Raw genomic sequence first — 20,575 nt, 5'->3', positions numbered from 1 at the left:
GTAACCACCTCATTCTCCACAGCTTGCGCTTCGCAGGCATTTGGACCATGTTGCTTCCTGTACTTTGGGCCAAATCCTGCTCTTGTGAAAATCAATGGGAACTTTTCCATTGACTTTAATGGGAACAGGATTTGGCCCTCAGTACACGTGGTGGCCAAGGGCTCGCTGGCTGCTGGTGGTGCAAGGGGCTGCATTGTGGATGAAATTTGCCCTGGTCAAGAAGGCTAGAACAAGGCTCTGCACCACTTAAATCCGAGTTTTGCCCTTCGTCTGAGCACTTAAGTGGAACCTGGACCTCATATCAGCCCTCTATGGGTATCTGAGGAGCTGCACCTTAATTCACATTAGATAAGAAAAACTTGTTTCTTTCTCTGCTGTAGAGATTTGTGGAAAACATTAGTAAACTAATAGATAACAGTGACCAGGTGGACATTGCATATTTGGCTATTTGTAAAACTTCGCAAGTTCTTTCATACTAGGCTGTGATGGAAGATAAATAACTACAGAGCAGATGGCAAAGTCTTGTTTTAGAATGAAAAATGACTAAGCAGGAGGAATCAAAGAGGAATAGTGAGCAGCTGCTCCCAAGGTGCGGAAAAGATAACTGGGGTCTGTCTCAGAGACTGCCCTTGAGTCAAGTGTTAGTTAAAATAGTTAATAATTACAAAGAAGAAATGTGAACGGAATTACTGATTTCTGCTGACTGCAGTGTCAAATCTATACAGCAGGGGGTGCTGCCCTTTGCCATGAATTAGAAAGCTGCTCTCTCTCCCCATTCTCTTAATGCCATAGCCTGGCACAGTTATCATGTCTCTGTTTTCTCTGTTTCTTTCTTTCCCCCATTTCTTCTATTGACTTTTCCTTCAACTTATTTCCCATCCATGCAGTTTCCACTTTCCGCTCTGTGTATTTTTATTCACTTTCTGAGGTTCTCTCCTTCCTTATTTCCACGTGCCCCACAACCGCTCTGGGTACAGGACCGGCAGAAGTGCCCTAAAAGTGGGGTGAGGATGGGGGCCCATAGGTGCCCAAACTGTAGCCCTATGCTTCACTGCCCCTCAAGCCCCTAGTCCTGCACCACCCCTTCTCCCCAAGGCCCCGCCCCTCTCCCCGAACCCCTGCCCTTGCACTGCCCCTGCATGCCTCTTCCCCCAAGGCCCCACTCCAGTGCTGCCTCTTCCCTTCCCAAGACCCTGCCCCACTCCACTCACGCCTCTCCACCCCCTCCCCCCATCACTCGCCCTTACGGCCTGGTACAAAGCAGGGGGGGCATGGTCCCCTGGCCCTCCCAGTTCTAGTGCCCCAGTCTGGGTACCTATGCTGGGAGAGGACATCCATCGGTGGCTCTCTAAAGCCACGTCTAGACCACAAACCACTGCCATCATAGCTATGTCAGTCAAGGGTGTGAAAAAGTGTGAGTCCTGATCGATACAGCCATGCAGGCAGGAGTTCTTAGTGTAGACAAAGTTATACTGGCAAAACTGTGCTTTTACCAGTATAACTTGTCTCACTTGTGGGGGTAGCTTTACTATATTGGTATAAAGCACAGTTTTGCCAGTATTGCTGTGTGCACATCAGGACTCAGAGCCAGTATAGTATCCCAGTATACTTATAATAGCAAAGCACTCCTACTGTAGACATAGCACTAGTACGTGTAAACTGCTTCTGTGGGCAGTTGTATTAGTACCTGACACAAGAGCAGAGATTAAGTGACTTCCCCAAGGTCATGCAGAGAGTCTGTGGCAAAAATGGGAATTGAAGCTTGGTTTACCATGACCCAGTTCGGATCTCTATCTGCTAGAAGCTAGATCACCTATCTACCCATCCAGTTTGATGTCCAGATTCGAACATTTCACCTTAAATGCAAGCAACAAAGCCAAAAAAATTGTATTGAATGGAAACTGTGGGTAGGACCTCAGGCAAATTGATTTTTTCTCATGTCTGGCTCATCTTAAAAGTTGTAAAATAGGCACTATTAATTAAAAACATGGAGCCCAATTGTGGCAGAAATTGCATATCCATTTTTCATGTCCAACTAACATGAATGCATACACAAATCAGATAACTGCATGTGTGAATGACAGGCTCTAGCAATTGGATTTTAAAAATCAGACCCATGTTGTCCCCCATTTTAGGTGTCTTTCTTGTACATTCAGCGAGAGGACAATCCAGAATTACTGCTGAAAAGTCAGGTAAGGGGCAGAACATATTGTTAAACTGTTAAATAGTATCACCATCAACCTGAAATATAGTAAATTCAAATCTAATATTTTCTCTGCTTTACAGAATGTTTTTCCTCCGTTGATGTGTGAAAAACCCACTCAAACAACAGGAGATACTGAGTAGTTATGTAACCATGAAGCAGACTATGTAACCAGGAAGCTGAGCACTCTGTGTATAGTCAAATAAACAAACTGAAAAGCATAGAGAAAGATATTTTTCTTTCTCACCCATAGTAATTTTATAACAGTAGTAGGTACAACCACATTTTAAAATGGCAGTGTAACTTTTAATTTTGCGGGGGTCTCTTCAGGAAGTGAGGAACTTTTCTTTCCTATGAGGTATGCATGTGACTCCCCATGAGGGGAGGAGTTTGGAGAAGCTCCATACTCTCAGACCCTGAAGAGACAAATTCTGTTCTCAGTTAAGGAGGAGAAGAACTTGGCCTGGGTCAAAACGTGAAGGTTAGTACTGACACTCGCATACAAAGAAATTAGTTTAACCTTAAACAGTTTGACCTCCTGGTTTCAATAAAGCTACTTTCAAACACCTTAGCATAACTGTTGGTAATGGTAATGTAAAATCTTTACAATATTTAGTCACCTGCATCAAAGGCAGTTCAAGTGGTGTTTGCTATACAGGAGGATAAAAGAAGGGAAAAGGGACCTTTTAAATAGGAAATTAATCCAGAAAGTTAACTCGGACTTGAATAAGGCATTTTGTAAAGTGAGGGCAAACAGTGAGAGCAAAAAGCCAAAAGAGAGGGGAGGAAGAAAGCAAGAGAAAGAGTAAAGTTCAGACTTGCAATGAAAGCCTGGAACTTAGAGCTGATTTCCTCTGTATCTGAGCATGAAAGCTGGCTGATATAGCATGCCGTGCTCTGCTCTGAACTATGGTGGCTGATCAAAGAACAGTGAAAACCTATCTCCCTCCTGAGGGGTGAATGAAAGTAAAACCATCTGCTGCTTTATACTGAATGCCGGCAATGTTGCTTTTGAAAGACTTAACTTTGTTCCTTGATTCTTGTATAGTGAAGTGTCTGCTCTAGAAAATTCAGCGAGGATGCAGCCCTAGAACTCATTATAGAAAACAGACTGCTTTAGGGGAAATGTGGAGATTAGACAAAAACATTTAAAACATTTTCTATCCTTTTGTACATAGCCATGTGTAACCCACACACCTCCTGGGTGTTGTGTTCTGACACATGCACCATTCTCATCTTGGTTGACAATAAAACATACATACAACTTTCCACCCAAAATGTGAACTGTACATTTTGCTTTCTGTATCACTGGTGTAAATGCAGTTGATTAAAGTTGATGGAGTTATTCTGGATCTACAAAGGTGTAACCCAGAGCAGAATTTGGATGTCTGGGTTTGATTTTACTCTGGTCACATTCTATGCCATACTGTTCATTATTAGTTGGCCATGTTAAATAATACCTTAAGCTTTTTAGTCCATTTGTTCTGTTTACGTGTACAAAATGCACAATCCTTCATGAGGGTTGCACTTCACATACTTGATGTAGATACAAGATTACAACAGGGGATCTGAAAAGAAGAGTCTTTATTCCATAATTTTGGTTTAAAAGCACTTTGGCTTTCACAGTTAATGGAAGAGCTTTAGTTACTATAAGTTTCTGCACACTGTATGTTGTCGCAATGTGTGTTGACATGATACAAAGGGTAAAAAGTATTAATTAAGTGTGATAACATATCAGGGAGTATTGGGTGTTGCAGGCTGTACAGACAGCAAACACTGCCAGCATGCACTAAACTTTATTTACATGCAAATAACTACAAATTTGTACAATATCTTTCTTATGGATAAAATGCCATGAGCTGCTGCAATTAGTTATTTGCTTTAATAAAAAGGCGGTGATTATTTCTGCCTTATGTTTACTGTGAATATAGTCTTAGTACCAAGACAGAAAACTTAAATGATTTGATTCTTAGAACTGTTTAATGGGTAATTGTCAATCTGAATGATTTCTAAGTCAAGATTTGGATTGAGTGGCCTTTAAAGAGTATGTACATCCTCAGGGAGGAAAAATATATGAGGCTTTTTTGTTTCCCCGCTGGTGTTTATGAGGGTCTATCCCACAGGAGTGAGTGGATGGGCCTGAGAGGAACACCACCAAAGATGCTCAGGCCCCACTTTCTCCCTCCCTGTTTGTGTCCTAGAGTGCACTATGCTTTTAAGAACAGAGGTTTCCAAACAGAAACTCACCAGAAAGCCCACCTGGCCTGGAGGAACCATTCCAGAAGGCGTAAAAACTGAGAATTTTTCAGTCAACCTAGTTACCACCTCTTGAGGGGGTGGATTTACTACAGTAATTGTCACTTTAGCATAGCTGTAGTACTGCAGCTGTAGCGCTTGTAGTATAGACATACCTTGAGTAAAGTAAAAAAACAGGAGTACTTGTGGCACCTTAAAGACTAACAAATTTATTGTAGCATGAGCTTTCGTGAGCTAAAGCTCACTTCTTCGGATGCATAGAATGGAACACACAGACAGGAGATATTTATACATACAGAGAACATGAAAAGGTGGAAGTATGCATACCAACAGGCAGAGTCTAATCAATTGAGATGAGCTATCGTTAGCAGGAGGAAAAAAAAAACTTTTTGAAGTGATAATTAAGATGGCCCATAGAAGGTGTGAGGAGAACTTAACATAGGGAAATAGATTCAATTGGTGTAATGACCCAACCATTCCCAGTCTTTATTTAGACCACAGTTAATGGTATCTAGTTTGCATATTAATTCAAGTTCAGCAGTCTCTCTTTGGAGTCTGTTTTTGAAGTTTTTTTGTTGCAAAATTGCCACCTTCAAGTCTGTCACTGAGTGGTTAGGAAGGTTGAAGTGTTCTCCCACTGGTTTTTGAATGTTATGATTCCTGATGTCAGATTTGTGTCCATTTATTCTTTTGCGTAGAGACTGTCCGGTTTGGCCAATGTACATGGCAGAGGGGCATTGCTGGCACATGATGGCATATATCACGTTGGTAGATGTGCAGGTGTACGAGCCCCTGATGGTGTGTCTGATGTGATTAGGTCCTGTGATGGTGTCACTTGAATGGATATGTGGACAGAGCTGGCATCGGGCTTTATTGCAAGGATAGGTTCCTGGGTTAGTGTTTATGTTGTATGGTGTGCGGTTGCTGGTGAGTATTTGCTTCAGGTTGGGAGGCTGTCTATAAGCAAGGACTGGCCTGTCTCCCAAGATCTGTGAGAGTGAGGGATCATCTTTAAGGATAGGTTGTAAATCTTTGATGATGCGCTGGAGAGGTTTTAGTTGGGGGCTGTAGGTGATGGCTAGAGGTGTTCTGTTATTTTCTTTTTTAGGCCTGTCCTGTAGTAGGTGGCTTCTGGGTACTCTTCTGGCTCTGTCAATCTGTTTTTTCACTTCAGCAGGTGGGTATTGTAGGTTTAAGAATGCTTGATAGAGATCTTGTAGGTGTTTATCTCTGTCCGAGGGATTGGAGCAAATACGGTTGTATCTTAGAGCTTGGCTGTAGACAATGGATCGTGTGGTGTGTCCGGGATGGAAGCTGGAGGCATGTAAGTAAGTATAGCGGTCAGTGGGTTTCCGGTATAGGGTGGTATTTATGTGACCATCACACAGCAGAGGCCTGAAATGTTATAGTGCTGTAAACATTCCATTGTAGCAAAACTTCATTTTGGTTCAGAAACATTTTCCTTTGCTTGATATTTGTCAGGGAAGTGGAAGCAAGGAAGCATGTCTGGGAAACCCAAACTTACCTACTTCAATGGAAGAGGACGTATGGAATCAACACGGTGGCTGTTGGCAGCAGCTGGGGTGGAGGTTAGTCCATAATTTATGAAGGGGTGTTCTTGTTTGGACTCATTCAGGATTAGCCATGATTCATTTTGTTATGCTGGTGTATTACTCTGCCTTTTGGCTCGTTGTGACAGGGTTGCTTCCTAAAAGAAGCTGCCTGAAATATAACAATGTGACTAATTTATTTAATCTTTCCTTTTGCAGTTTGAAGAAGAATTTTTGGAAACAAAAGAACAGTATCAAAAGTTAATAAAAGGTAAGACTGTAGACCGGAGATTTTCTACACCCAAAGTGGCACGAGTTTAGCTAAAATTGGATTTTACATCAGTTTACTTAAACCAATGTAAACCCCTCTGTGGACACTTTTAATTCAGTTTACATCATGAATCAATTCATAAATCACTAACCTTGACCACCCAATCCTGTCTGGTGCCAAGTAACGCCTGAAAAGTGCTAATCATCCTTCACTTCCACTGGAGCCAGTCGATGTTGAGGGAGCTCAGCACCTCCCAGGATCATGCCCCTGATTATTTTTATTAAATATCTATATTATGGGGGCACCCAAAGGCCTTAATTCAGGTAGGGAGCCCATTGGGCTGGGTGTTCCATCCCTGCCTTCAGAGGCTTAGAGTCTAAATACACAAACAAATGAAGAGTAGGGGATTGGAGAGACAACATACACTCAGATGAATCTGCTGAAGAATTGGCCCAGCTTTGTTAGGTATATAGAATCATAGAAAGGTAGGGCTGGAAGGGACCTCAAGAGGTCATTTAGCCCAGGTGCTGTGCTGAAGCAGGACCACATAAACCTAGACTGTCCTTGACAGGTGCTTGTCTAACCTGTTCTTAAAAACTTCCAGTGACAAAGATTCCACAGCCTCCCTTGGAAGCCTATTTCAGAGCATAAAGACCTTTATAATTAGAAACTTTTTCCTAACATTTAACCTAAATCTCCCTTGTTGCAGATTAAAGCCCATTACTTCTTGTCCTACCTTCAATGGACATGCAGAACAATTGATCACAGTCCTATTTATAACACATTGGAAGGTTATCATCAGGTCCCTGCTCAGTCTCCTTTCCACAAGACTTAACATGCCAATTTTAAAAAAAAACTTTCCTTATAAGTCAAGTTTTCTAAACCTTTGATCATTTTTTGTTGCTCTCCTCTGGACTCTTCAATTTGTCCACATCCTAAACTGTGATGCACAGAACGTGTACTGCAGCTCTTTTACTGAGGATTAGGGGCAGGGAGAAAGGAAGGGAGTAGGAAAAGGAAAGACAGGGAAGAGGAGGAGTCCATTTGTCACCTGCCTAGTCATGATCAGCAGGCTGGATTTCACAGACACCATGGTGGAGGGGAGTCTTAATGAAGGATTTGAAGGAAGATAAGGTAGTTGCTATTCGGATTTTTTCAGGGAATTTCCCCTATGCGTAAGGGTCAGTGCCCGGGAAAACACAAAGCTACATAAGTGGGTGTTAATGGTTGGATTGCTGGTGGAGTCTAGATGGGAGTTGACATCACAGTAAGTTGCTACATTAGTTAAATAAGGTGAGACTAAGTTATGAAAGGCCTTAAAGACAAGAAGCTTATCTTATCTGATAAGGGGGAGCCAATGGAGGGATTCAGAGGGGGTCCGTGTGGTCAGAGCAATAAGCCAAGCAGACGATTTGAGCAGAAGCTCTCAGAATTGACTTAAGGGAAGCAAGGTTGCCGTAGTCAACATGTGAGATGAGAGCTTGGCCAAGAGTTTTGGTTGTATAGTCAGAGAGGGAAGACTGAGTTTAGAGATGTTGTGTAAGAAGGAGTGGCAAGAATTAGAAATGGCTTGAGTATGGGGATCCAGTGGGAGGGCCACATTATAGTTCATATTGTGGCCCAAGTGACTGGGAGAATGGTAACAATGTTCATGGTGAGATGGGGAGGGCTTGTGGTAGAAGATCAAGAGCTCAGCTGAGTTTAACATTTTGTTAATGCTTAACTATTGTTAAACAGTGAGTTAAAGATGATGACTAAAAATCCAGAAAGACAGGCTACACTACTAGATTGGTTGAAGGGAGATAGCTCATCATGAGAGACAGAGATTTGTAGGTCATCAGAATCAAGAAGTGGAGCCTGGTGGTGTAGGGTTATGGACTGAGGCCTTGGCTACACTTGAGAGTTACAGAGAGTTACAGAGCAATAAAGCCACCAACAGCGTGTAACTCACTCCCCGTCCACACTGGCAAGGCACATACAGCGCTGTATCTCCGTGGCTACAGCGCTGCTTATACTCCACCTCCCCGAGAGGAATAAAGAGTATAGCGCTGCCAGTGTAAACAGGGAATAACCTTAGTATGCAGTGACTGACCTCCGGAAGCTTCCCATAATCCTGTTAAGTGAAAGTTCCGCTCTTTGTTTTGTTGTGATGCCTCTCTGTTTTGTTGTGAACTCCGGGCTCCAGGAGCTGCTTATCAAAAAGCAAACACAGCTCCTGTTTGCTGTGAATGATCAGAGGCAGGGGGGTTCCCTTTGGAACGCCCATAGCTAGTGTTTGCTTAAGGAGAGAAGCGGGGGGGCGGGAGGAAGGGGGGGTCCATTTCGGGGAGCGGCTGCTTATCTGGTCTGTGAGGAAAAAAACAGCTGTTGTTTGCTTTCAGTGAGTGAGAGAAGGGTGAGGGAGGGGTCGGAACTTGCAAGGCAGCTGCTGACACAGTGTCGGCTCCAGAAATCCACTCTCTCTCTCCCCCACGCTCCCTGTCACGCTCCACACACCCCCTTTTGAAAAGCACATTGCAGCCACTTGAACGCAGGGATAGCTGCCCATAATGCACCACTCCCAATGCCGCTGCAGATGCTGCAAATGTGGCCACGACAGTGCGCTGGCAGCTGTCAGTGTGGACAGACTGCAGCGCTTTCCCTACTCAGCTGTATGAAGACAGATTTAACTCCCAGCGCTATACAGCTGCAAGTGTAGCAATACCCTGACTGGTAAAAGCTGCTCTTTTCTCCCCCCTTATGATTTTTTCCCCACCTTCCTGCAACCTTGGATGTGTGTTTGGCTTTTATCTTGTACATTGTAGGAAGTAAGAACGGGATTGAATTTGTCCCCTCTTGTTTAGTGTTCTGATCCCACCCGTCACTCATCTATTTGTTATACCGAGGACTAACACAGAGGTATTCTTTGGTATTAAAAGAGGGCTGATACAGTAGGTATTATTTAAGACTCGGAATATAAATGAATGCTCATAAAGCAAAGTCTCAGTAACTTCCCATGATGCAAGAATGATTCTTGTCTTAATGCACTGAGCTCAACTGCTATACTCCCTGAAAGCAGGCATATATTTACCTTGTAATAAGAGTTTACATTTAAGCATATCCTGTTTTCTTGGTATAGCTGTTCAGTGTTGAGTGATATGGCAGTTGACTTCAGGCTATTGTTTCAGTGGCTTGGGTGTGTAGGGATTTATCCAGGTAGGAAGGTATGTTTAAATAAGTTTGTCAGTTACAGATTAGGCACCTGGGGGTACTCCTACACAGCAAAAATACTCTGCAGAGCAAGTCTCAGAGCCTGCACTGCCAGGCTAAACATAGCAGTGTAGATACTTGTTCTTAGGCTCAAGCCCAAGCTCTGAAACGTAGTGATGGGGGAGAGTCTTGGGGTCTGGGCACCAGCCCAAACCCGAACATCTACACTGATATATTTTAGCCCTGCAACACAAGCCCTGTGAACTCAAATCAGTTGACTGGGCTCTAAGACTTGCTGCCCTAGGTTTTCTTTTACTGTGTAGACGTACCCTGTGTCAATTATTTTTTAAATTAATTTTATTGAACCTTAAAGTGGTTTGGGTTTGGTATGTTCACAGCAAACACACAGAGAAGTCTGATAAAAATATACTTTTCCTGCCAAGTTGCAATGTAACTTTATTTCTTAGAATTCAGAATAACAACACATAAGAATCCCAAACCAGAAAGAGACAAAGCAGGCTGCTCCCTAAACAAAGAAGCATAACTCACCCCACCTTACTCTAGGGCTAAGCTAACTGTCTGCAGAACTGACTCTAATCTCAGGCTTCCCTATAGATCCCTGTAGCCTGCAGGTCAGACCAGGAAAACCCTTGCTCTTAAAGTGATAGTGTTTTTAATGCACCACATTTGGTTCATATTTTGGGCAAACATTTAGACTGGTTCTTGGGCAAACATTAGACTGGTTCTTAACCAAACCTGTTTGCCTATATATAGCTTCTAGTTATTTAAAGGACAGTGATTGCTTTTCCCAGTAAAAGCTGGGAGGGCCATCAATTGTCTGTCTATTACAAATCTCACTTGAGCTAATAGCTTGTTATTAAGGATAAATTAGGCCATGTCAACATAAGCGATCTTACAGCAGCACAGCTATACTGATGCAGCTGTAAGATTGCTTGTGTAGCCGCTCTATGCCAACGGGAAAGAGTTCTCCCGTTGACATAATAAAACCACCTCTACGAGTGGCAGTAGCTATGTCAGCAGGAGAGGCTCTCCTTCAGACATAATGCACTGCGCACTACCACTTATGCTAGCAAAACTTAAGTTGCAGAGGGTGTGTGTGTGGTTTTTTTTTACACCCCCTGAGCGACATAAATTTTGCCGACATATGTGGTAGTGCAGACATGGCCTTACTACTTTTGCTATTAAGGCCTGGTCGACCGTTAGGTTAACCCAGCTTCATTGCTCAGGAGTGTGCAAAATCTACGCCCTTGATCAAAGCAGTTAAACTGACCTAATTCCTGGGGTGGACAGCATTAGGTCGATGGAAAAATTGTGCTGTTGATTTAGCTACTTCTCAGGGAGGTGGATTACCTACAGCAACAGGATTACCTACAGAATCCCTTCCATAGGCGTACGTAGCGCTACAACAGTGCAGCAGCAGCAGCAGCATTTCAAGTGTAGACAAGTCCTTAGAAACTAATTGCTCTTTCAGTTTACTAATGCTCAGTGCACTGGCCTGCCAGGAAATTCTTTGCAAGGAGTGGCTAGAAAATCCAGCCATTAATAAGCTTTTATTGTAGTACATGTTTCTGATGGTAACCACCCCCCACCACCCCCGGCCCTTGCATACTTGTTAATGGTTTTTGGTTTTTATCAATGAAAAGGCTTCTGCTAGAAAAGGACATTTTTGCTAATGCGTATTTATCCCTTAATCTGGTCACATTTGCTCTTGGAAAGTCATGAGGACACACAATCTTTATATAAATGTTTACCAAAAAATGATGATGTGGACAACCAGTTCTACACAATTTTATTGCACTATGAAATTAAACACTTTGCAACAATGGAAGGACCGTTTTTTTATTTTAGGCTACTGACATAGTTTGATGGTTTTGTGCAAAACAGAGCAGACAAACTCCTGTCAAAATAATCTTTTCTACCTAGAAGAAGAATGAAGTTAATGGATTAAAATCAGGCAACTAAAGCAAACAAAAGGGATTTAGAGCAAATGCTGTCTGTTAGTAGGTACAGTAGCACACATGCCTATTTGGGGATTAATCCTGTATCTTTCAATTCAATGGGAGCTTTGCCATTGACTTCAGTGGGGGCAGAACTAAGCCCTTGGAGCACAGTCTACATATATAGTTTAATTTAAATTTAAATTGGAAGCCCTTTGGGGAGGGAACATCAGACTATAGGTTTGTAAAGCAATGTGTCAATTGATTATGCTAGGTCTTAGCTACAGAGTAAATATTTAGATGAGTATATGTTTATTCTTTCCCACATCATTATTTTAGTGCAGGAAGTTTTAATATAATGGCAGACGTTGAAGATCTCCTAATATACAATCCAGGGCCGCCCAGAGGATTCAGGGGGCCTCGGGTCTTTGCCACCGAATTGCCGCTGAAGACCCGGCACTTCGGCGGCGGGTTCCGGGGCGGAAGGACCCCCTGCTGTGGGTCTTCGGGGCACTTCAGCGGCAGGTCCCAGAGTGGAAGGACCTCCCGCCACCGAATTGTTGCCAAAGACCCGGAGCGGAAGAAGCTCCGGGGGCCCGGGCCCTGCAAGAGTTTTCCAGGGCCCCCGGAGCGAATGAAGGACCTCGCTCCAGGGGCCCCGAAAAACTCTCGTGGGGGCCCCTTTGGGGCCTGGGGCAAATTGCCCCACCTGCTCCCCCCCGGGCGGCTCTGATACAATCAGAAGTGTACTAACGATTTAGATATTTTTCTCAGCTCCACTATAACGATAACACAGTTGGGGGAGGGGACAGGGATCAAGGCCACTACAGATGCTACAGTGGCACAGCTACGGTGCTGTAATTATGCTGCTGTAGCGCCATAGTATAGGTGCCTCCTACGCTGATGGAAGGGATTTTTTCTGTCACCGTAGGAACTTCATCCCAGTAGCTAGGATGATGGAAACATCAGGAGATGGGCTAAATCAGAACATCCCATGCTGCCTATTACCTATTACCTTACCTTGCCTACATTTGGGCCTACCCTGACCCCGTGTGCCCAGGAGTTAGATTGGCATAGTCATGGCGCTCAGGGGTGTGATGTTTTCACACCTCTGAGTGCTATAGCCATGCTGACCTAACTTTTAAGTATAGATCCAGCCTAAGTAACATTATACTTCTTGTATTTCCTTTCCAAAGATGGAGCCCTGCTGTTTGACCAAGTACCATTGGTGGAAATTGATGGGATGAAGATGGTGCAGACCAGAGCCATTCTCAGCTACATAGCTGCCAAGTACAACCTCTATGGGAAGGATCTGAAAGAGAGAGCATTGTACTATAACACCCTCTTTTTCTTAATAAACTACAATTAATAGCTATATTATTACCAGTTAACACTTATGTAATACTGTAAATTGAGTATGAAAGGGTGAGAAAAAGCTGTTATGCACTAAGGGGGAAATTCTTTGGCCCTTGGTGGGTTTTAACCATTGTTTCTGAAATTATGCTGAAGAGGATCAGGCCCGTAGTGTTGTAGTTTTTTGTTTTTGTTTTGTATTGTGTTTTGCTGAGTAAACTGGGATTCCAAGTATTTGCAGTTTTGCTGTGGGTGAAACTTCTTTAATACAGGCAGAGCGGTCACAACTTGTTCTGTGATACAGTACTATAATGGTTTTGCTGCCATTACCTGACAACACTGGTTCTGTGGATGAAAAGGACTTGAGCTTCCAGGGCTGTTAACCCAGAATCTTTGATAAGCAATAGGTTTACTTTAACAGCAAAAATAAATGAATAAGAAGAACCACTCACCAGAAAAACATTGCTTGCATGTCTGCATTGTCATTAAAAAGGGAGCAAGGCATGAATGCAACAGTGAAATTTTAACAGCGCTATCATATAACACAAAAGCTGATTATACAAATATTAACGGATTATAAAAAATTGCTTTTACTAATTTGCAAGAAAAACCTGAAATAATTTGAACATGCTTTCTTCTCTCCCCTCCCTCCAGAATTGACATGTATGTGGAAGGAACAGGTGATCTCATGGGAATGATCATTACCTTTGCTTTCACTCCACCTAAGGAGAGGAATCTTGCCTTAATCATTGAGAGGGCCACAACCAGATACTTCCCAGTCTATGAAAAGGTAAGTGATAGTGAGGCAACAATTTACAGTCATTTCATTACATATCATTGAATGAAGACATATATGCTTCTGATTGCAATGAACAATATTCTGTTGCCAAACTGAACAAAAGGAATCGAATGATCACACCCCCTATTTTAGATGTCTGAAAAAGGAGTAGATCTGTCATTATAAGTGCTCAGTGTTCAGAAATGTAATTACCGGTACTTTATGGTCACTATTACCTAGTGGTTCAGCTATATTCACCTCTTTAACCAGATTCTGTGTGCCACTTAGGACTAAATCAGTAATTGCCTTTCCCCTTGTGGGTAGCAGGAGTGGCTGCTCCAAGAAGCAGTCATTAATGGTGTCTAGAAATTTTATCTCTGCATCCCGTCTTGAGGTGACATGTATCCAATCAATATGGGGATAGTTGAAATCCCCCCTTATTGTTGAGTTTTCTGTTTTTGTAGCCTCTTTTGTAGTAGTATATTCCTACTGCTATAGTCCTATTATTCACTCATGGCATTTCTACCCATAGAGATTCTATGGTACAGTGAGAGTCATTTAAGATTTTTACTTTTATACTTTCTTTCACATATGGTGCCACCCCCCATCAGCATGACCTATTCTGTCATTCCCTGGTATTACCAAATGGCATTGATTATCATCATTCCACGAAGTTTCTGTGGTGCCTATTATATCAATATCCTCATTTAATACCAGGCACTCAAGTTCACCCATCTTAATATTTAGATTTCAGCATTTGCACATGAGCACTTATAAAATTTGTCAATATTTAGTTGCCTGTCTTCATGCAATGTAGTTGAATGGGACTCTTTTTCATTTGACTGTTTCTCTTCAGTTCCTACCTGCACTTTATCAGTTTCTGTCCTCTCCTCTTTACTAGGCTATAGAATAACTCCTTTAATAAATCCTTCCTTAAGGTATGTCTCTGTCTGAACTATGTGTTCCTCAACACCTGTTGGCTTTCCCTCAGCCCTTAGTTTAAAAACTCCTCAATAACCTTTTTAATGTTATATGCCAGCAAGCTGTTTCCATTTTGGTTTAGGTGGAGCCCATCCTTCCTGTATAGGCCCCTCCTTTCCTAAAAGGTCCCCCAGGTCCTAATAAACCCAAGTCCTTCATCTGAACACCATTGTCTCATTCATGCATTGAGGCATTGCAGTTCTGCCTGTTTAACTGACCCTGTGTGTAGAACTGGAGCATTTCAGATAATGCTACCATGGACGTCCTAGACTTTAATCTCTTATCTAGCAGCCTAAATTTGGCCTCCAGGACCTCTCTTCTACCTTTCTCTATGTCACTGGTACCTACATGTACCACAACCACCATCTCCTCCCCAGCACTGCACATAAATCTATCTAGATGTCTTGAGATGTCTGCAACCTTTGCAATTCACCATGCAGTTCTCCCAGTCACCATAACCCCAAATATCTATATTTATGATAATCAAGTCCCACATTACTAATACCTGTTTCTTCCTAATAACTGGGGTCCCTTCCCCCAGAGGGGTATCCTCAGTGTGAGAGAACACCATGACATCATCTGGAAGAAAGATCTCAACTATGGGATCATTTCCCTTGCTGCAGCTTGATGTTCTCCTCCCCCGAGACTTTCATCCTCCTCAAAAGCACAGAGGCTGTTGGACTAGGGGTGGGACCGTTCTACTGTGACCTGGAAAGACTGATCTATGTACCTCTTGTACTTAGGTACAAGAATTCAGACTTTTTCTATTGCAGCTATTAATACTAGTGTTGTATTCTAAAGAGGGATTTGCCAAAGCACTTGAGTGATTGAGGAGCACAGGTGCTAATGAATCACGTAAGTGCTTTTGAAAATCCCACCCAGATGCTTCATACAAGATTGTTACACAGACCATGACCTTGCTATAATTTGAAAGTATCACACTGAGCTCAGTTGCCAGTATTTATCCAGTGTTTATGTCTCTTTCATACCCATAACATTTGTGTTCCCTGGTATTCTGTAGGTTCTGAAACAACATGGGCAAGAGTTTCTTGTTGGCAACCGATTCAGCTGGGCAGATGTACAGCTGCTTGAAGCCATTTTAATGGTAGAGGAGAAAGAGCCCACTGTGCTTTCCAAGTTCCCTGTGTTACAGGTAATTCTGTTACTAAAGCTCAACCAGCAACTATAGAATTGTGCAGAACAAAGACTTCAAGTTGCTCATTTAACATGAGTTCCTGGGCTGATTCTGATCTCATTAAAACTGTGTAAATCAACACTAAGCTCTTTGGAGCATGAGCAGTAATTTTCTGTATGTTTGTACAGCACCAAGCACAATGGGTGTTGATCTGGTTGGCCTCTAAGTGCTACCATTATATAAATGTTAAGTAATAATAACAATAGAAGTCTGTGGAATTAAGGTGATTTAAGCTCTGCTAATGAGCTCTGTTTCTTCAAAACTAACGTGTGAAGTTTTTATTTATGAAGTAGTTGGATGTTGTTTCCTTACTCTTAGGGCTTCTGTTGTTTCTCATTTCAGGCTTTTAAAGCAAGAATAAGCAACATACCTACAATTAAGAAATTCCTACAGCCTGGCAGCCAGAGGAAGCCCCCACCTGATGACCAATATGTGGCAACAGTGATGGAAGTTTTCAAAAAAGATTAAATGCCAGGTTCCATTCAGAGAGGTCATCAAAATCTAAAAAAGAACAGGCCAGTTTAGATGATCATTCTTCCTCTTATTCACTCCCAGTGGAGCATAAGGCGTTAACCATTCTCCTCCATTCATTTCGTTCTTGAGCGAGGCAGCAAATTTCATCCCACTTCATTCCCATGCCTTTCATTTCCTCTTCAATGGTCCTTCGCCACTTCCCCAATGGTCTACCTCTCCTCCTCCTTCCTTGTGGTGTCCATCGTAGGTCAATATGAGGGTGTCTATCAGCACCCATTCTCAACACATGCCCCAACCATCTCCATCTTCGTTGTTTGGCTTCATCCACTATGTTGTTAATGCCCGTTAATCGGCTCACTTCAACATTGGTGATACGCTGCGGCCAGTGTATGTTAAGAATTCGCCTAAGACACCTTCCTTCAAAACCCCGAAGCCGACTTTCTATCTTCTTGTTGGTCCTCCATGTTTCTGCCGCATAAAGCAACACAGAGCGGACGTTCGACCTGTAGATCTCTACCTTGGTTTTCATTTGCAAGATGGCCGACCTCCAAATGTTCTGAAGTCTATAGAATGCAGTTAGCGTTAGATGATCAGCATTACCATAATTAAAAGCAATAACATTCCAGTGACAGAAAATAGTATCTGATTACTCTTGCTGTTTGAGTGGTTTGTTTTAATGAGTGTCAAGTCCTTGATAAAATATGAAAACAAAAGATTATTTGGGATAGTGTCTGCATCTTCCTCTGCATTTGGAAGGAAACTGTCACACTGTTGCCACTATCAGTATATAAATAATAATAATAATAAGAAGAAGAAGAAGCTTATCTCTAGATGTAAATAGGTATTAAAACCTCAACTCTGGAGCAGGAGTTATGACCCCTTAAAGACATTGACTTGTAACTTTCTAGTATGGTATATACTACACACCTGTTCTGAACCTATTAACCAATAATGGGCCAGAAACCTCTTTGCTTTACAGTGGTTGCAGGGTACAGTCTCAGAGTATGACACCCCTGGCATTGTGTGGCACTGCAGTCACCCTGCCTCAGTTTCTTCTAATTCTCGAAGATTCTTATGGCCTTCAGCATAGTCCCATTGCTGAAGGAAGGGGTTGTCTATGCTTAAAATGCTACAGCAGAACAGCTGCGCCACCGTAGTGTTTTGGTGTAGACACTACATACATCAACAGGAGGGGTTCTGCACCCTGTACCCCACCATCCCCTAGCTAAGTCCAGGGAAGGATTCTTCCATCAGCGCTGTCTAGCCTGGGGGTAAAGTTGTCTTAACTACGCTGCTCAGAGGTGTGGATTTTTCACACCCCTGAGCAACATAGTTAAGTTGACTTAATTTTCTAGTGTAGACCAGGCCTATTCACAAAAGTACAGCCCTCCTGGAGTATCAAAGTCCAAACACACACAAAACAAAAGTGTCCCACCTTAGTTTTAGGCTTGGTCTCCACTAGAAAATTATGTTGCTTTAACTACTTCAGTCAGGGATATGAAAAACGCACACCCCTGAGAAGCATAGCTAAGCCAACTTAAGTCCCCGTGTAGCAGCACTAGGTCAATAGAAGAATTCTTCCACTGCCCTAGCTATCGTCTCTCGGGGAGGTAGATTACCTACGCACTGATAGGAAAATCCCTCCCGTCAGCATAGGTGGTATCTACACTGAAGTGCTTTCCCTCTGGTATTTCCTAGCCTGGCTCAAACGTCTTCTCTCTTGAAACAAGGTACCCACAGCCTCCCCCCACTTCCTGGGGCTGTGCTTCAGTGCTGGCAGGCCTCCCCTGCCCACCATGGCTCTGTTCTACCCTACGGGATGCTTCTTCCTGCAGGGCTCTCCTGACTCCAGGCTCCCCATTTCTGAACTAACAACTAAGAGGCTGGTCTAATTTTCCAAGCAGGTCTGCTCTTGGTCACCTGGCCATTAGTGACACAACCTCATTCATCTCCTCCCTCTGGGGAAGGGAGCGAAGTCAGGCACAGGTGCAGCTGAGCCCCCATCCCCTTGAAGGACCAGCTCATGCTGTGACAAGCAGCTTCTGAAAGCATTGACCAGGCGGTAGTGCCTTCCTGGGGACACACAATCCAAGGAGGGGGGAAGAGGTAGTGGCCGTTCAAAGCAGCGGCCTTCACCCAGGGCACACGGGGTCAGGGTAGCCCCAAATGTAGGCAGCATAGGATGTTCTGATTTAGCCCATCTCCTGACACTTCTGTGGAGCCCTCGGTGGAATTAAAGCTTTTCCTAACCAGCAGAACTTCTGAGGGAGGGCAGCAGAGGGAGAGCCCCACTCCGGGTGAATACTTCTACAGCACAGCAGGCCATCCTGGCATGGGTTCATCTTCTCAAGCTTTTTTCTACACCCACGAGGAAACTTACCATTGTTTTGTTGGTTCAGCTGGCGGGGGGTCGGTGGGGGCTTGTTTTATTTTCCGTTTTCTTGGATTTTGTAAATGAGAGCTGAGACTCTCACATAATTACCTGACTTCAGAGCTGGGGCTTTAAGACAAATACCGAATATTACGAGACTCATTATAAAATCACCTGAGCTGGCAATACGGTGAGTGAGCTGCACTGGGGCTGATGCACCTCAGAGTGCCGTGTCTCCTACTACCGCTGGAGGATTCCCAATGGGACTGAAACTGTTCCAGCCCCCGCAGGCTTGCAGAATACCCAGCTGCCACTGGGGTTTCCTGGTTCTGCAGTGCACAGACTGCTGACAAGGGAAAAGCACAAAACAGGGAATACTACATACTACCGACCAATGTAAAGCTCTATGTCATGCTCTCAGCTTTCTGCCCCTGCTTCTCCAGGCCCACTAACAAGCAACAAGGAGTCATCATGAAGGAGGTTTCTGAGCCTGGAATGTTGTGTGTGGGCAGGTGGGACAAGGGGTTGGGCAGAGGGTTCTGAGCCTTGTAATGAGATTATGTGCATTGAAGTGTTTGCACTGAGCCCCTGCTTTGTAGAGCACATCTTATACAAGCTGTATCCTAAAATGCTTTAGGAGTGAAATAGCACAGTTGGAAATTCAGAATAATTGCAAAGGGAGAGAGAGAAATTAAGTTGAATATAGAAGGGAGAAAAGAGATTTTCAGAGAAAATATCAAAAGTGATGGATTTTTTAATATGCAAGTGGAATTACTTTGACAATCTTTGGATTCACAGACTTTCTGACATGTTCAGAAATAGATCGAAATGTAATTGCTAATATTATCTCTCTTTAAATTATGGCCCATGAGTGAATTTGATTTTCAAAGTTTTCTGTGCAAAATCTCATTTTTATTTTGTGAGCCTGTTTTTCCAATTCTTGCACAAGATCTTAGCAGTATTTCATTTGTACATTTAAAAAATATAGCTTTATCGCTGTAGAATCGTGTGATGTGCAGATTCAAACAGCCTCATTTTAAAATACAATTCAAAACGCTTTGTCGTCACAAAGAAGTCTGGCACAATATACCACAAAAGGGTTTTCTTTTTTACATAATGTTACAAGAGTTAGTGCTTAATGTTAATATTACAAAAGAATTTAGAGAACAAGGGAAGGAGAGAGAAAATGAGGAAGAAATTAAAAGGGGAATTAAAAAAAGTGGAAAGTAGAACAAAGGGGTATCTTCTTAGATCAGGGGTGGGCAAACTATGGCCCGTGGGCCACATCCAGCCCGCAGGACTCTCCTACCTGGCCCCTGAGCTCCTGGCCAGGGAGGCTAGCCCCCGGTTCCTCCCCTGCTGTTCTCCCTCCCCCGCAGCCTCAGCTCGCTGCGACACCGGCACAATGCTCTGGGCGGCAGGGCTGTGAGCTCTTGCTGGGCAGTGCAGCTGCAGAGCCGCAGCCTGACCCAGTGCTCTGTGCTGCGCAGTGGCATGGCTGGCTCCAGTTGGGCAGCACAGCTGCCTATCCTGGTGCTCTGCGAGGTGCGGCTGTAGCGCCGCCAGCCACTGGTGCTCCAGGCAGTGTGGTAAGGGGACAGGGAGCAGGGGGCGTTGGGGGAGGTGGTCGGGGGCGGAGGTGTGGATAGGGATCAGTCAAGTCAGAGGGTGGGGAATGAGGGGATTGAATGGGGGCAGGAGTCCCAGGGGGGCAGTCAGGAATGAGAGGAGGGGTTGGATGGGGTGGCGGGGGGCAGTCAGGGGAATGGGTTTCGGGGGCAGTCAGGGAGAAGGGGTGATTGGATGGGGCAGGGGTACCAGGGGGGCAGTCAGGAATGAGAGGAGGGGGGCAGTCAGAGGACAGGGAGGGGTGGATGGGGCAGGGGCCGTCAGGGGACAGGGAACGGGGGGTTGGATGGGGCAGGAGTCCCGGCGGGGGCTGTCAGGGGGCAAGAAGCGGGAGGGGTTGATAGGGGGAGGGGGCCGGGCCATGCCT

General features: G+C 43.9%; 1 protein-coding gene across 2 annotated transcripts; it reads left to right on the top strand.

Moving 5' to 3' along the window:
* The first annotated feature begins 2,537 nt into the window (after positions 1–2,537).
* On the top strand, positions 2,538–16,939 carry LOC123367490 (glutathione S-transferase A4-like). 2 transcript variants are annotated; one of them, XR_006578496.1, is made up of 8 exons: positions 2,538–2,684; positions 5,942–6,048; positions 6,229–6,280; positions 12,624–12,756; positions 13,435–13,570; positions 15,561–15,692; positions 16,077–16,259; positions 16,795–16,939. XR_006578496.1 is itself a non-coding variant. In XM_045011771.1 (7 exons), the coding sequence occupies exons 2-7, from the start codon at positions 5,962–5,964 to the stop codon at positions 16,200–16,202; spliced, it is 666 nt and encodes a 221-aa protein (XP_044867706.1). In that variant the 5' UTR covers positions 2,538–2,684; positions 5,942–5,961; the 3' UTR covers positions 16,203–16,393. The 2 variants fall into 2 exon arrangements, 1 of the variants encoding a protein (XP_044867706.1); XM_045011771.1 differs by lacking the exon at positions 16,795–16,939 and having other exon boundaries at positions 16,077–16,393.
* The last annotated feature ends 3,636 nt before the right edge of the window (positions 16,940–20,575 follow it).

This window comes from Mauremys mutica, chromosome 3 (genome assembly GCF_020497125.1).
Source record: "Mauremys mutica isolate MM-2020 ecotype Southern chromosome 3, ASM2049712v1, whole genome shotgun sequence".
Lineage (NCBI taxonomy): Eukaryota > Metazoa > Chordata > Testudines > Geoemydidae > Mauremys > Mauremys mutica.
This window is presented reverse-complemented; position numbering and strand designations above follow the sequence as displayed.